Source organism: Vipera ursinii (assembly GCF_947247035.1).
Source record: "Vipera ursinii genome assembly, chromosome: 1".
NCBI classification, from domain to species: domain Eukaryota; kingdom Metazoa; phylum Chordata; class Lepidosauria; order Squamata; family Viperidae; genus Vipera; species Vipera ursinii.
The window spans coordinates 292,767,832-292,780,543 of NC_139512.1; the positions used below are offsets into that span (position 1 = coordinate 292,767,832).

Below are 12,712 nucleotides of genomic sequence, written 5' to 3' on the forward strand. Positions count from 1 at the left end.
TATTTGCATACCATTTTACAAAGTATGATTTATTAGCAACAATTACTATGCATAAGAAAAGCTTTTGTTTTCAAGTAGGTTTAAAAACACTGCATGCTTTGTATGGGAAAGGAAAACTTGCAATTATTAACTACTACTAATACGTGGCCTATATTAGATGGTAGCAGAGTGGTTTTCTGGATTCTTGCAGGCAAAAGTGATAAGCTGCTGTTCTCTATTGATTATTCTTTGATAGACAGACAGATAATGTAAGCCATTTTGTATCACTAGGAGAAATGTTAGAACAAGATTTGAATCAAACTAGAGAGACTATTCAACCATTCTACTGCATTGGCTTCTCTCACTAGCTATTTGTCCTTGCTGTGAACCTTTGATTTCCCAAATCCTGTGAATGTGGAAACAGTAGTAGGGAAAATTCTCATGACTAAATCTGTGGATGCCTCTTCATGTTAATCCAAGACTACTGTAACAGAAAATGGTTTATTTATTCCTAATCGGCTTTAAGTATTTTGTATTAAGATGGAGAATACTTAATGTGAAACAAAGGAAAATTAATAAATTGCCAAAAAAGGAATTAAATTTGAACAATTTTTGTGCTCAAATAAGCAGCATAATTTATTTCACTCTGCTGCCATTGCTCAAACCTATTTAATCCATCGACTTAAAACAATTATGTGGAATGTGACAAAAAGTTATTGTATCTGTTTGCATATGAAAAATTGCATTATCTACTTGATTTTAACAGGTTATTTAGCCTGCTGCAGTTTTTATTGCTGTTACGTATGAGTTTTATTGCTGGTTTTGTTGGTATTTTTGAGACAGTTTGGTCTAATGGTTAAGGCACCAAGCTAGAAACCAGTGAGTTCTACTCCTGCCTTAGCCATGAAAGTCAGCTAGATTACTTTAGGCCAGTCACTCTTTCTCAGACCAATACACCTTGCAGTTTGTTGTGAGGAAAATAGAAGGAGGAAGTTGTGTTGGATAAGTGTACCACCTTGAGTTATTTCTAAAAATAATAAAGGCCGTATACAAATAAAAAATAAAAATAATTAAATAAATAAAAATATTTTGTATTATTGTTTGAAATAGTAGCTTTTTTATGAACTGCTAAAATGAAAAGTATCATTCTTTAAAATAATAACTAAAGAACTAATTTAAACTCTTCCATCGGCTGAGACCAACATTTCTGAAAAACCTGACTCAGTTCACAATAAGCCTTTTGCCCCTACACTTTTTGCAAGGAACCCTCTCCTCCCTCCCCCCCACCTCATGCAGTAAATGATTGCAATTCAAATAACTCTCACCTATAATCCACCTGGGGGGAAAAATTCAAAAAGATTTTAAGAAATAAAGTACTCTTCACTAAGACATAGACAAATAGTCTAAATATGTAGAGACTTGACTAGGCTTCTGTCCTTAAGGCAACCAAATATTTTTGGTGTTCTGTGTGATCATTGTCTTCATCTCTGTAAGGAGTACAAATGATTATCTCGTCTCATTGAATTTTGATTCAGGCTATTTATTGTAAGTAAAACAATCAAGCAAGCAAACATGCATCTTTAAGGAAAATGTGCATCTTTAAGGAAAATGTTTGTTAGAAATATCCCTTGTAAAACCATCTTCTTTATGAACTTTTCTGTTCTTCAAGAATCACTACTGCATTGTAAGCTGGCTGGGTAGGTGGCATTATTTTTTTTTAAAAAAAGAACTTTTAAAATATGTGTGCTTGACTTTTCGTCACTGTGAAGCTTCAAATATCAGGTAATGTCTTCCTGACGTGTGCTTACTCTCTTGCTTTCAGAAGAAAAACCGGACTGCTCCAAAGCGCGTTGTGAAGTGCAGTTTTCTCCACGCTGCCCAGAGGACTCCATTCTGATTGAAGGCTATGCTCCCCCTGGAGAATGCTGCCCTCTTCCAAGCCGCTGTGTTTGCAATCCTGCAGGATGTTTAAGGAAGGTCTGCCAACCTGGCTACTTGAACATACTGGTTTCTAAAGCATCAGGAAAACCAGGGGAATGCTGCGATTTCTATGAATGTAAACCAGGTAAGGTGTACTCTTCTTTTCTGTCCCGTCCTGGTCAGGTTTTTTTCAAAGCTTATATATAATTTAATATGGACTCTTGTATGTGTCTGTTCCCACTACTGAAACAAAAGACTCCTAGGCCAACATTTCCATATCACATTGTTTCAAACACAAAAACCCTAATAATAAAGTTCCTACCAATTAAATGAGGCAGATACTTCAAATATGGCTGGCCTGAAAGTTTGACTATGTCAGAATTGTTCAGTCTTTGAGAGGATCCTCAAAAACGTGGGGGAAAAAAACATAGCGAAAGATCAGATGAGGTAGCAGGCTATTAACCTGTGTGCTGGCATATAAATTCATGAGGTCGTCAGATAGTCTTTTTAGCTTTTGTTGCTTCAAAAAAAAGACAGACTGCAGTGTGTAGTGATTGTAATTGTCTTTGAAATCATCTTTAAAGCAATCTGAATCCATGAGTTAGTAAAACTGGGGGGAAAAATCCAGCTATGTATTTTAGTTTTGTGCTGAGCTTGCAGAGAGGTTCCCAGTGTTCTTGCAAAATGATGAGAGGACTTTGTTCTAAACACAGCCACACAGAGTAATTATTTTATTATTTTATCACCTTTATCTGTATAATAGAAAATACAGTCTGGAGATTGTATATGGCTACATTATGATAGTATTTATAGTCTGAGAAGTATTCTCAACTGTTTGAAAATATATCCTAGGTATAACGACAGTTGCTTACATTCTGGCCCTTTAACTAAATAAAATATAATCATTGGAATTAAATATTTTGGAAACTCAAAAGAACTGAGTAAAAAAAATGAGTCACTGTGACATAGTAGTTGTGGTTAACGCTACATTGAGGAAAATCAAGTCCACTTCAGCCGTAACGGCCTCATTGGGTAACTTTGGCTCAGTCACTGTGATGGAATGTAGTGAAGAGGTGGATTCCCAGGAAGGAAGGAGTACATTCTAGAGAAGTAAAAGGCAATTCAGTCTGGATATTACGTGTGTGAGAAGGAAGGCAAACACAGCCCTTCCCTAATAGTTATGGATTGTATGGTAGATGCAAATGGTAGAGCACTCAGTTTTGCAAGATTTTGTTTATAGATACGAAACAGTTAAAGAATTCAGTTTGGAAGAATCTGCACATGTCATTTTTGGTTTGGGGTCTGACAATCACTCTCTTTTGGTTCAACCTCTTCCGCAGAGTTTTTGTTGTAGAGAACAGTAGGAAGGGGGAGTGCATTGAATGCCACTTTGAACTCCTATACATAAGGCAAGATATAAATCTAACAAATTAGGGTCAGTGGAAGCCTGATCTCAAGGGGATAATGTTGTAGAGCAGGGGTCCTCAACCGATGGTCCGCTGGCCCACTGCGGGAGTGTGCCCTGCTCACCCGTACTTGCGCTAGAGCCCGTAGACCTGTTTGCGCCTATGTGGGGGGCTAGCAGGGGTGATGGCTAGCGCCTGTGTGCCTGTGCAAATAGGACTGCTAGTGTACGTGGGTTGCACAGCCCGCTTGTACATGCACACAATGCTAGCAGAGGTGGCAGCTAGCACATGCACACGTGTAAACGGGGCCGCTAGCGCTGTGCAGGTTGTGTGGCCCATTTGCACATGAACGCGGGGCTAGCAGTGGCAGTGGCAGCTAACACCTGCGTGCCTGCGCAAACGGGGCTGCTAGCACCGTGTGAGTACGCATGGCCCCATTTGCACATGGCCCTGTTTCTGTGCATGAATGTGCATGCAAATTTCACAACTGCTGCCTTTCCCTCTGGGCCGCCAGCATGAAAAGGTTGGTGACCTCTGTTCTAGACGGTAGGCACATGACAGAAAAGGTCTCTTCCTGACACTGCCTCACAAAAGGCCCCTTATGCATGCCTCTCCTGCCAGATCTAATAGGAAAGATAGTACCATCAGGGAGAGATGGTTCCATAAGTATCCCAGTCTCAAGCCCTGAAAGGTTTTGAAGATAACTATCTGCATCTTGAAAGAATACTGCTAGCCAATGCAGCTCACAAAACAAATATATATTTTCTTTTTCTTTGTTTGCTTTATTGTTCTATTATTTTACTGTTGTTTTGTTTAAACTTCCTTTTTATTTCTTTTGGGTTTTTAATGGTTGTGAGCAGCCTAAGGTAGCCCCAAAGTGAGATAGGCAGCAAATAAAATTGATGATGATGATGATGTTGATGCCAAATCCAGTCTGAACATCTGACTGACTGTATGACGAACTGTAATAATAACATACGCCAAATGACCAGTGCCCATTTACTGTCTGCGCTATTGAATTTTACATGAGCTGAAACTTCCAAATACTCTTCAAAGGCAGCTCGATGTACAGTATGTTACAGTATGTTATAATAATCCAATGAGGAAGTGACTAAGGCATGAGTGATTGTGAGCATCTCAGTCCAGGGACAGGTACAGTCAGCACACAACAAACTGTCCAAAGCTTCTCCAAAAACCTCTGGTCACAGCTGCCATCTGTTCTTTGAATAGAAGCCTTGTGTCCAGATGGATCTCCTTAAATTACATGTAGGTTCTATCGGGCAATGCAACCCCATCCAGAGCAAAAGATGGAAAGTTCTCAGAACTAGGGGTTTTTGTTGGCGTATCATGCCTATGCAATAATTCTCAGATTTCCAGACACTTAGGTTGTTCTTAGCTAAACTTGCTAGAAGATTCCCAGACCCAGCTTGGCTAGATTAGAATGTTTACTGCAGACAAGAATGAAACTTCAAATATAATAATTGCTTACCTAATATAATGTAAAGTCAGAGAAATACATATTTGTTCTCTGGAGTTGCATCTAAACTTCTCCATCTTGAACTTCCAGATTAATGAACAATTGAATTGCATGAAGGCCTTTGGTAGCCAAGATACAATAGCCACCTCTATCCTAGGAAGCACTTATTCTTCCATCACCAGCCTTGACAAGTGCATGTATAATTCCAAGATTTGCTAGGTATATATTTTATGTTACTTGGAATTCAGAATCAGAATATTAGCACTTGTGCTGATAGCAGGCACAATCATATTCCATCACGTGATGAAAATGTATTTATGAAATTCTATATGTGAATAAGCCCAAGAAAATATTGAGTATGCTGGTATAAATGTAGACACCTACACGCCCATCACTTAGTTGTCTTATATTCACCTACATATTCATCATTCTATTCTTTTTGAGGTAAGGGAAGTAAAGCATAGAAAAAGACATTAACCAAATGAAATTAAATGTGAGATAAATAAGATAAATTCAGTTTATATCTGCATCATTCAATATAACTCTTCTTATCTTTCTATCCTTGTTAATCATATATGCTTGTACCAAGTTCACACATTATTTCATGTATTGCTTTTTCTTCTTTAAACTTCTTAACTTTCTGTTTTTGCAGAACTCAGCTTCATCTCAGTATAAATTTCTCAGTTTTCCCATTAGTCTTAATGCATTTACTCTTCTTTCTAATATATTTGATATGCAGTTTACTCCTCATTTTTTCTCTCTATAAATATGCTTATTCAGTATTGGTCACTTGGTTTTGTCTCATCATGCATTTGTTCTTAATCCTATCTTTTATTGTTTTGCCATACATTTCTTTCAATTTCATACAATTTATTTTTAGGTTTTTTCCTCTGCCCTGCTCTTACTTTCATATAACAAGGAAAAAAAAGCATGCTCCCATTTTTAGCAGCATTCACTCCTTACAACAGACCCCTTAACACCCAATGCAGTATTGTTCTACCAGCATTTATACATCTTAAAATTTTTGTAACTCTATTGCTATAATTTGTGCTATCAAATTGCACAAATTCATCTTCTTGCTTCTTCTTGCTCTGATTTTTTACCATTTATATAATATTTCCAGTTGTTAACTCTGTTTGTCTTTCAAAGCAAATCTTTTATGCATTAATTTTCATATTTATTCAACCTTTCTAATGGTTTCTGCAAATTGTTAAGCTTGTCAGCCGAAAACACAGTATCATATGCATTCAAATGTATAGGCACATTTGTGGTCCCAGCTAGCACTCCTGTAGTGTCATTCCTTTATCCATAAATAGATTTAACAGTGAAAGGAAACATCTGATATCCTTAATTTTCTCCCTGCTCACTGAACTATTTCATTTATTCTCACACATTCTTTATTGCCAATATATAATGCTTTTAACTTATTCAGCAACAAGTTGCAATATTTGTGCAAAACGTCCCATCATTCTAGCCTATTACCGTATTTTTCGGACCATAAGATGCATTTCCCCCCCCCAAAGTGGGGGGGAAACGAGGGTGTGTGTTATGGTCTGAAGGTGTGGTACCCCAGCAAAGGCGAGGGAGACCCAGCCCACCCACCCCTTTTTTTTCTTCCTCCTGTCTGGCTGGCCAGAACAGGATGTGGGCAGCCGCCACGCTCTTCTAACTCCTCTGCAAAACTGCCCTTCCGCAGCTGCTGCCCTCGCCTCCCATGCAAGCCTGGAGACGCTGCCCATTCCAAGGAAAAAGGGGGCGACTGCAGCGGTGAGGGGGGGAGGCAGGCATTCGACCAATCAGACCCCCCCTCCTGCGGGTGGTTTAAATGCAGATTATCTCGGAAGTCCCTGGCCATGCAAGTGGAGCCCTGCCACCCCCCCTTGAGCCTGCAGCGCCTGCCCGCCTCCCCAATTACTTTCGAAAGAGGTGAGAGGTGTTTCGGACAAAGGTATTGTTGGGAGTTTTTGCAGCAGGAGAATAAAAGGCTGGACAGACCCAGACTGTCTGTCGCCCCCTCCCCTTTTGTGTGTGTGTGTGTCTGCCCCTGGCATTTCTAGTCCCTTTTTGTGAAGCCCACTCCCTTCCGTGCTTTATTTTTTTTAAAAAAATAATAACAACAGCAACAACAATAATACAATAGGATCCCTTTTCCCTAACCCTAACCCTAAATATTTTAGTATACCGGTACTATTTGGTTCAGAATATTTTTCTTGTTTTCCTGCTCTAAAAACTGGGTGCATCTTATGGTCAGGTGCGTCTTATGGTCCCAAAAATAAGGTAACTTCATCGTATTAACTTCCCAAAACAAGAAATGTCTACAATAAGCTTTCTTTCCCACATTCATATATTTCTCAGTGACCCACTAAATCTGGTCTGCACATCTGTTGCCCGGTATAAAGCTTCACCACACACTTCCTAAATTTTGCTCATCGTTGTTGTTGTTGTTGTTGTTAGTTGCGAAGTCATGTCCGACCCATCGCGGCCCTATGGACAATGTTCCTCCAGGTCTTCCTGTCCTCTACCATCTTCTGGAGTCCATCTAAGCTCACTCCTACTGCTTCAATGACTCCATCCAGCCACCTCATTCTCTGTCGTCCCCTTCTTCTATTGCCCTCAATCTTTCCCAGCATTAAGCTCTTCTCCAGTGAGTCCTTCCTTCTCATTAGGTGGCCAAAGTATTTGAGTTTTAGCTTCAGGATCTGGCCTTCTAAAGAGCAGTCAGGGTTGATCTCCTCTAGGACTGACCGGTTTGATCGCCTTGCAGTCCAAGAGACTCGGAGTCTTCTCCAGCACCATAGTTCAAAGGCTTCAATTCTTTGGCGCTCAGCCTTTCTTATGGTCCAGCTTTCACTGCCATACATTGCAACTGGGAAGACCATAGCCTTGACTATACACACTTTTGTTGACAGGGTGATGTCTCTGCTTTTTAGTGTGCTGTCTAGATTTGTCATGGCTTTCCTCCCCAGGAGCAAGCGTCTTTTAATTTCTTGGCTACAGTCCCCATCTGCAGTGATCTTGGAGCCCAGGAAAATAAAATCTGTCACTACCTCCATTTCTTCCCCATCTATTTGCCAGGAATTGAGAGGGCCAGATGCCATGATCTTGGTTTTCTTAATGTTTAGTTTCAACCCAACTTTTGCACTCTCCTTCTTCACCCGCAACAAGAGGCTCTTTAGGTCTTCTTCACTTTCTGCCATTAGAGTGGTATCATCTGCATATCTTAGGTTGTTGATGTTTCTTCCGGCAATCTTAATTCCAACTTTTGATTCATCTAGCCCTGCCTTTCTCATGATGTGCTCTGCATATAAGTTAAATAGGCAAGGCGACAGTATACAGCCTTGCCGGACTCCTTTCCCAATTTTGAACCAATCAGTGGTTCCGTGTCCAGTTCTCACTGTTGCTTCTTGGCCCGCATATATATTTCTCAAGAGACAAATAAGATGGTCTGGTATGCCCATATCTTTAAGGACTTGCCAGAGTTTGTTATGATCCACACAATCAAAGGCTTTAGCATAGTCAATGAAGCAGAAGTAGATGTTTATCTGGAACTCTCTAGCTTTCTCCATGATCCAGCGTATGTTAGCAATTTGATCTCTAGTTCCTCTGCCTCTTCGAAATCCTGCCTGTACTTTTGGTAGTTCTCGATCCACATACTGCTGGAGTCTAGCTTGTAGAATTTTAAGCATAACTTTACTAGCATGAGAAATTAGTGCAATGGTGCGATAGTTTGAACATTCTTTGGCACTGCCTTTCTTTGGAATTGGAATGTAAACTGATCTTTTCCAATCCTGTGGCCACTGTTGAGTTTTCCAAATTTGCTGGCAAATTGAGTGTAGCACTTTTACTGCATCGTCTTTTAAGATTTTGAATAGCTCAGCTGGAATACTGTTACCTCCACTAGCTTTGTTGTTGCTCAGCTTTTCTAAGGCACACTTCACTTCACATTCTAGGATCTCTGGCTCGAGGTCAGTGACCACCTCATTGTGATTATCAGGGACATTAAGCTCATTCTTGTATAGTTCTTCTGTGTAATTTTGCCACCTCTTCTTAATCTCTTCTGCCTCTGTTAGGTCCCTGCCATTTTGGTCCTTTATCATGCCCATTTTTGCATGAAACGTTCCTTTCATCTCTCCAAGTTTCTTGAAAAGATCTCTGGTCCTCCCTATTCCATTGTTTTCTTCTATTTCTTTGCATTGTTCATTTAAGAAGGCATTCTTATCTCTTCTAGCTATTCTTTGGAATTCTGCATTTAATTGGGCATATCTTTCTCTTTCTCCCTTGCCTTTTGCTTCCCTCCTTTCCTTAGCTATTTGCAAAGCTTCCTCAGACAGCCATTTTGCTTTCTTGCATTTCTTTTTCTTTGGGATGGTTTTAGTTGCTACTTCTTGTACAATGTTGCGAACCTCCGTCCATAGTTCTTCAGGCACGCTGTCTATCAGATCTAATTCCTTAAATCTATTTGTCACCTCTACTGTATATTCCTCAGGGATATGATTTAGTTCCTACCTGAGTGGCCTAGTGCTTTTTCCTACTTTCTTCAGTTTAAGCCTAAATTTTGCAACTAGAAGCTCGTGGTCCGAGCCACAGTCAGCTCCTGGTCTTGTTTTTACTGACTGTATAGAGCTTCTCCATCTTTGGCTGCAGAGCACATAGTCAATCTGATTTCTGTGTTGACCGTCTGGTGATGTTCATGTGTAGAGCCGTCTCTTGGGTTGTTGGAAAAGAGTGTTTGCTATGACCATCGTATTCTTTTGACAAAATTCTATCAGCCTGTGCCCTGCTTCATTTTGTACTCCAAGGCCAAACTTGCCTGTTATTCTGGTTATCTTTTGGCTTCCTACTTTAGCATTCCAATCCCCCATGATGATAAGGACATCATTTCTGGGTGTTAGTTCTATAAGGTGCTGTAGGGCTTCATAGAACCGGTCAATTTCATCTTCTTCAGCACCGGTGGTTGGGGCATAGACTTGGACTACTGTGATATTGAATGGTTTGCGTTGGATTCAAACTGAGATCATTCTGTCATTTTGAGGATTGTATCCCAGTATTGCTTTTCCTAGTCTTTTATTGACTATGAAGGCTACTCCATTTCTTCTGAGGGATTCTTGCCCGCAGTAGTATACCTGATGGTCATCTGAATTAAATTCACCCATTCCTGTCCATTTTAGTTCGCTAATACCTAAGATGTCAATGTTTAGTCTTGTCATCTCTTGTTTGACCACATCCAGCTTTCCTTGATTCATGGATCTTACATTCCAGGTTCCTATGGAGAAAAAATCTTTAGAGCATCGGACTTTCCTTTCACCACCAGACATATCCACAGCTGAGCGTCCTTTCGGCTTTGGCCCAGTCGCTTCATTCTTTCTGGCGCTACTAGTACTAGCCCTCTGCTCTTCCCCAGTAGCATGTTGGACGCCTTCCGACCTGAGGGGCTCATCTTCCAGCGTCATATCGTTTTGCCTTTTGGTACTGTCCATAGGGTTTTCATGGCAAAGATACTGGAGTGGGTTGCCATTTCCTTCTCCAGTGGATCACGTTTTGTCAGAACTCTCTGCTATGACCTGTCCATCTTGGGTGGCCCTGCACGGCATAGCTCATAGCTTCATTGAATTACGCAAGCCCCTTCGCCACGACAAGGCAGTAATCCATGAAGGGGATTGCTCATCATTACCTATTATATATTTTTAATTACAATTCTGTTGGACATGTTCCCAAGCAAGCTTAACAACTTGTGTAGATCTTCTAGCACAAATAATAGGATCTCAAAATCATGCATCATTTAGCACCTGCATTACAACAAATATGGTTGATGTAAATGACTGATTTTTAGAAATGCGTGGGTTGGGTCTAATCTGATTCAAATCATCAGTCCAATTCAGATTATTGACCTGACATAATTCAGCTATGCAGATCTATTCAAAGGCAGTTAATTTGAAAATAATTGAGTTTGGCAATTCAGTCATGTTGGCCATGAATAAAAAAAACCTAAATAAAACTTCTCACAGCTCCACTCTTTACGTTTATAATAATTGAGCAACTGATTTTAAAACATTATGAATATCACTTAATGTTTATACTGTGACATGATTGATTAAAATCTCATCAGGTTGATGTCAACCTTTAGCAATTATAGGATAGATTTTCTGTAGAATGGTCTGATTGAACTTGGACTTTTAGGTCTCTTAATGATGCAGTCATTGGCATCCTAACAGAATTTAACCAGTCTGCTGCTTGCTATTCTTTTCTTTTCTTTTTTCTTTAACTGTTCCAAGCATTATGGACTTCAAGGGAATTATGTCTCCACACAGTGTGTCCAGAATAATAGAAAGGTAAAGGTTCCCCTGCACATGCGTGCTAGTTTCCAACTCTAGGGGCCGGTGCCCATCTCCGTTTCAAAGCCGAAGAGCCAGCGCTTGTCCGAGGACATCTCCGTGGTCATGTGGCTGGCATGACTAGACGCCAAAGGCGCACAGAACGCTGTTACCTTCCCACCGTAGTGGTCCCTATTTTTCTACTTGCATTTTTATGTACTTTCGAACTGCTAGGTTGGCAGAAGCTGGGACGAGTAACAGGTGCTCACCCAGAATAATATAGATGAAGCTATATTATTGAGTGAGAACTTGAGTGAGAATTCTGGCTTAATTTGTTCAGCAATTTGTTTATTTTCCTGGTTAAATGTGATCTTATTTAGTCTTCTCCAGCAGCAGAGTTCAAATGACATATCAGTAAATGAAACAGTCGAACTTTAACATTATGCTTCCTAAAAAGAGATTATTTCATTTTTTTCCCTTACCTTGTTTCCCACCAGTGTTCAGTGTGGACTGTAGTACGGTGGAATGCCCTCCTGTTCAACAAGTTGCCTGTCCTGTGGATAGCTATGAAACTCAAGTCAGGCTGACAGCTGATGGATGTTGCACTCTTCCCACAAGGTTTGTTTTATCTGATGTCATAATATCACGGTCAATAAACTGAGGCTAAACTTGTGACAGAAAAAGTTAAGTATATTAGTATACTGATTATTAAGTTACTATGTTAGTTAATGTTAATAAAGAATGTTGGGTTTAAAATGGAAGATTTCCTAGATTGAATAATCATTCTGTGAGAAGTGTTAATGACTGTCAATTCTGGAATAGCTTTCTTTCAGTACGGTGTTTTGAGGAAAAGTTTTTTTGAAAAAAACAAAAATACAGCTTTATTTAATATAAAACATTTGTGATATGTATAAATAGGCTTTATGGGCATAAAGTTTGATACTTTGGGTTACCCTAAAATCTTTGAAGTATTATGTTAGGTTATCTTAGTACCAAGATGTGTTTTCAGTAAATCCTATATGTCAAGGAGCTGTATATGTTTTTCTTTTTTTAGATTAACCGCTGTAAGATATAACGTGATACATTATATTACTCAATTTTTACTCATTTCACTTTAGAAATAGTGCACTCTCTGTGTGATAGATTATTCAGGCACCACTTCAACCATTTGGGGGGAAAAAGATAATCAAGAATATTGAAACTGTCTAGAAACTGATCTCTGAAATGTATGGCTGTCCCAATATGCCTTTAGCCCTGTTATAGACTTGTAGAATATTCTTAAGTAGAACTTTGCTAGTACGTTTTCTGTAGGAAAAAAATGTAAGACTTCAGCTTCTACTGTACAATAAACCTCTACCCTTGCCCCCTGTCCCTGTCGTCAAATTGAAGATTGTCAATATTTACCTGTGCTTAAAGAATAAAGTATTAACAGACTTCTGACTTCATCACAATTTATTAGCAGCCTTGTTTCATTCATCTAAATGATTTTAAAACTTCAACCTGGTTTCATCATTGAGAAACATGTTTGCAGAAATGATTAAGTAACACAAAGTTATATAAAATAAGGTATATTCCACCTTGGTGAGTTTCTTTCAAAAATGTCTGATGTGCCTTTATTT

The 12,712-nt window shown here is 39.4% G+C and overlaps 1 protein-coding gene across 1 annotated transcript in view; it reads left to right on the forward strand.

Annotated features, from left to right (window-relative positions):
* CRIM1 (cysteine rich transmembrane BMP regulator 1) overlaps positions 1-12,712 on the forward strand; it is a 147,743-nt gene that overhangs the window by 80,500 nt on the left and 54,531 nt on the right. Inside the window, exons 3-4 of the mRNA XM_083373320.1 lie at positions 1,802-2,044; positions 11,591-11,711. Of these exons, the coding sequence (XP_083229446.1) occupies positions 1,802-2,044; positions 11,591-11,711 (364 nt within the window). The remainder of the gene's footprint in view (positions 1-1,801; positions 2,045-11,590; positions 11,712-12,712) is intronic.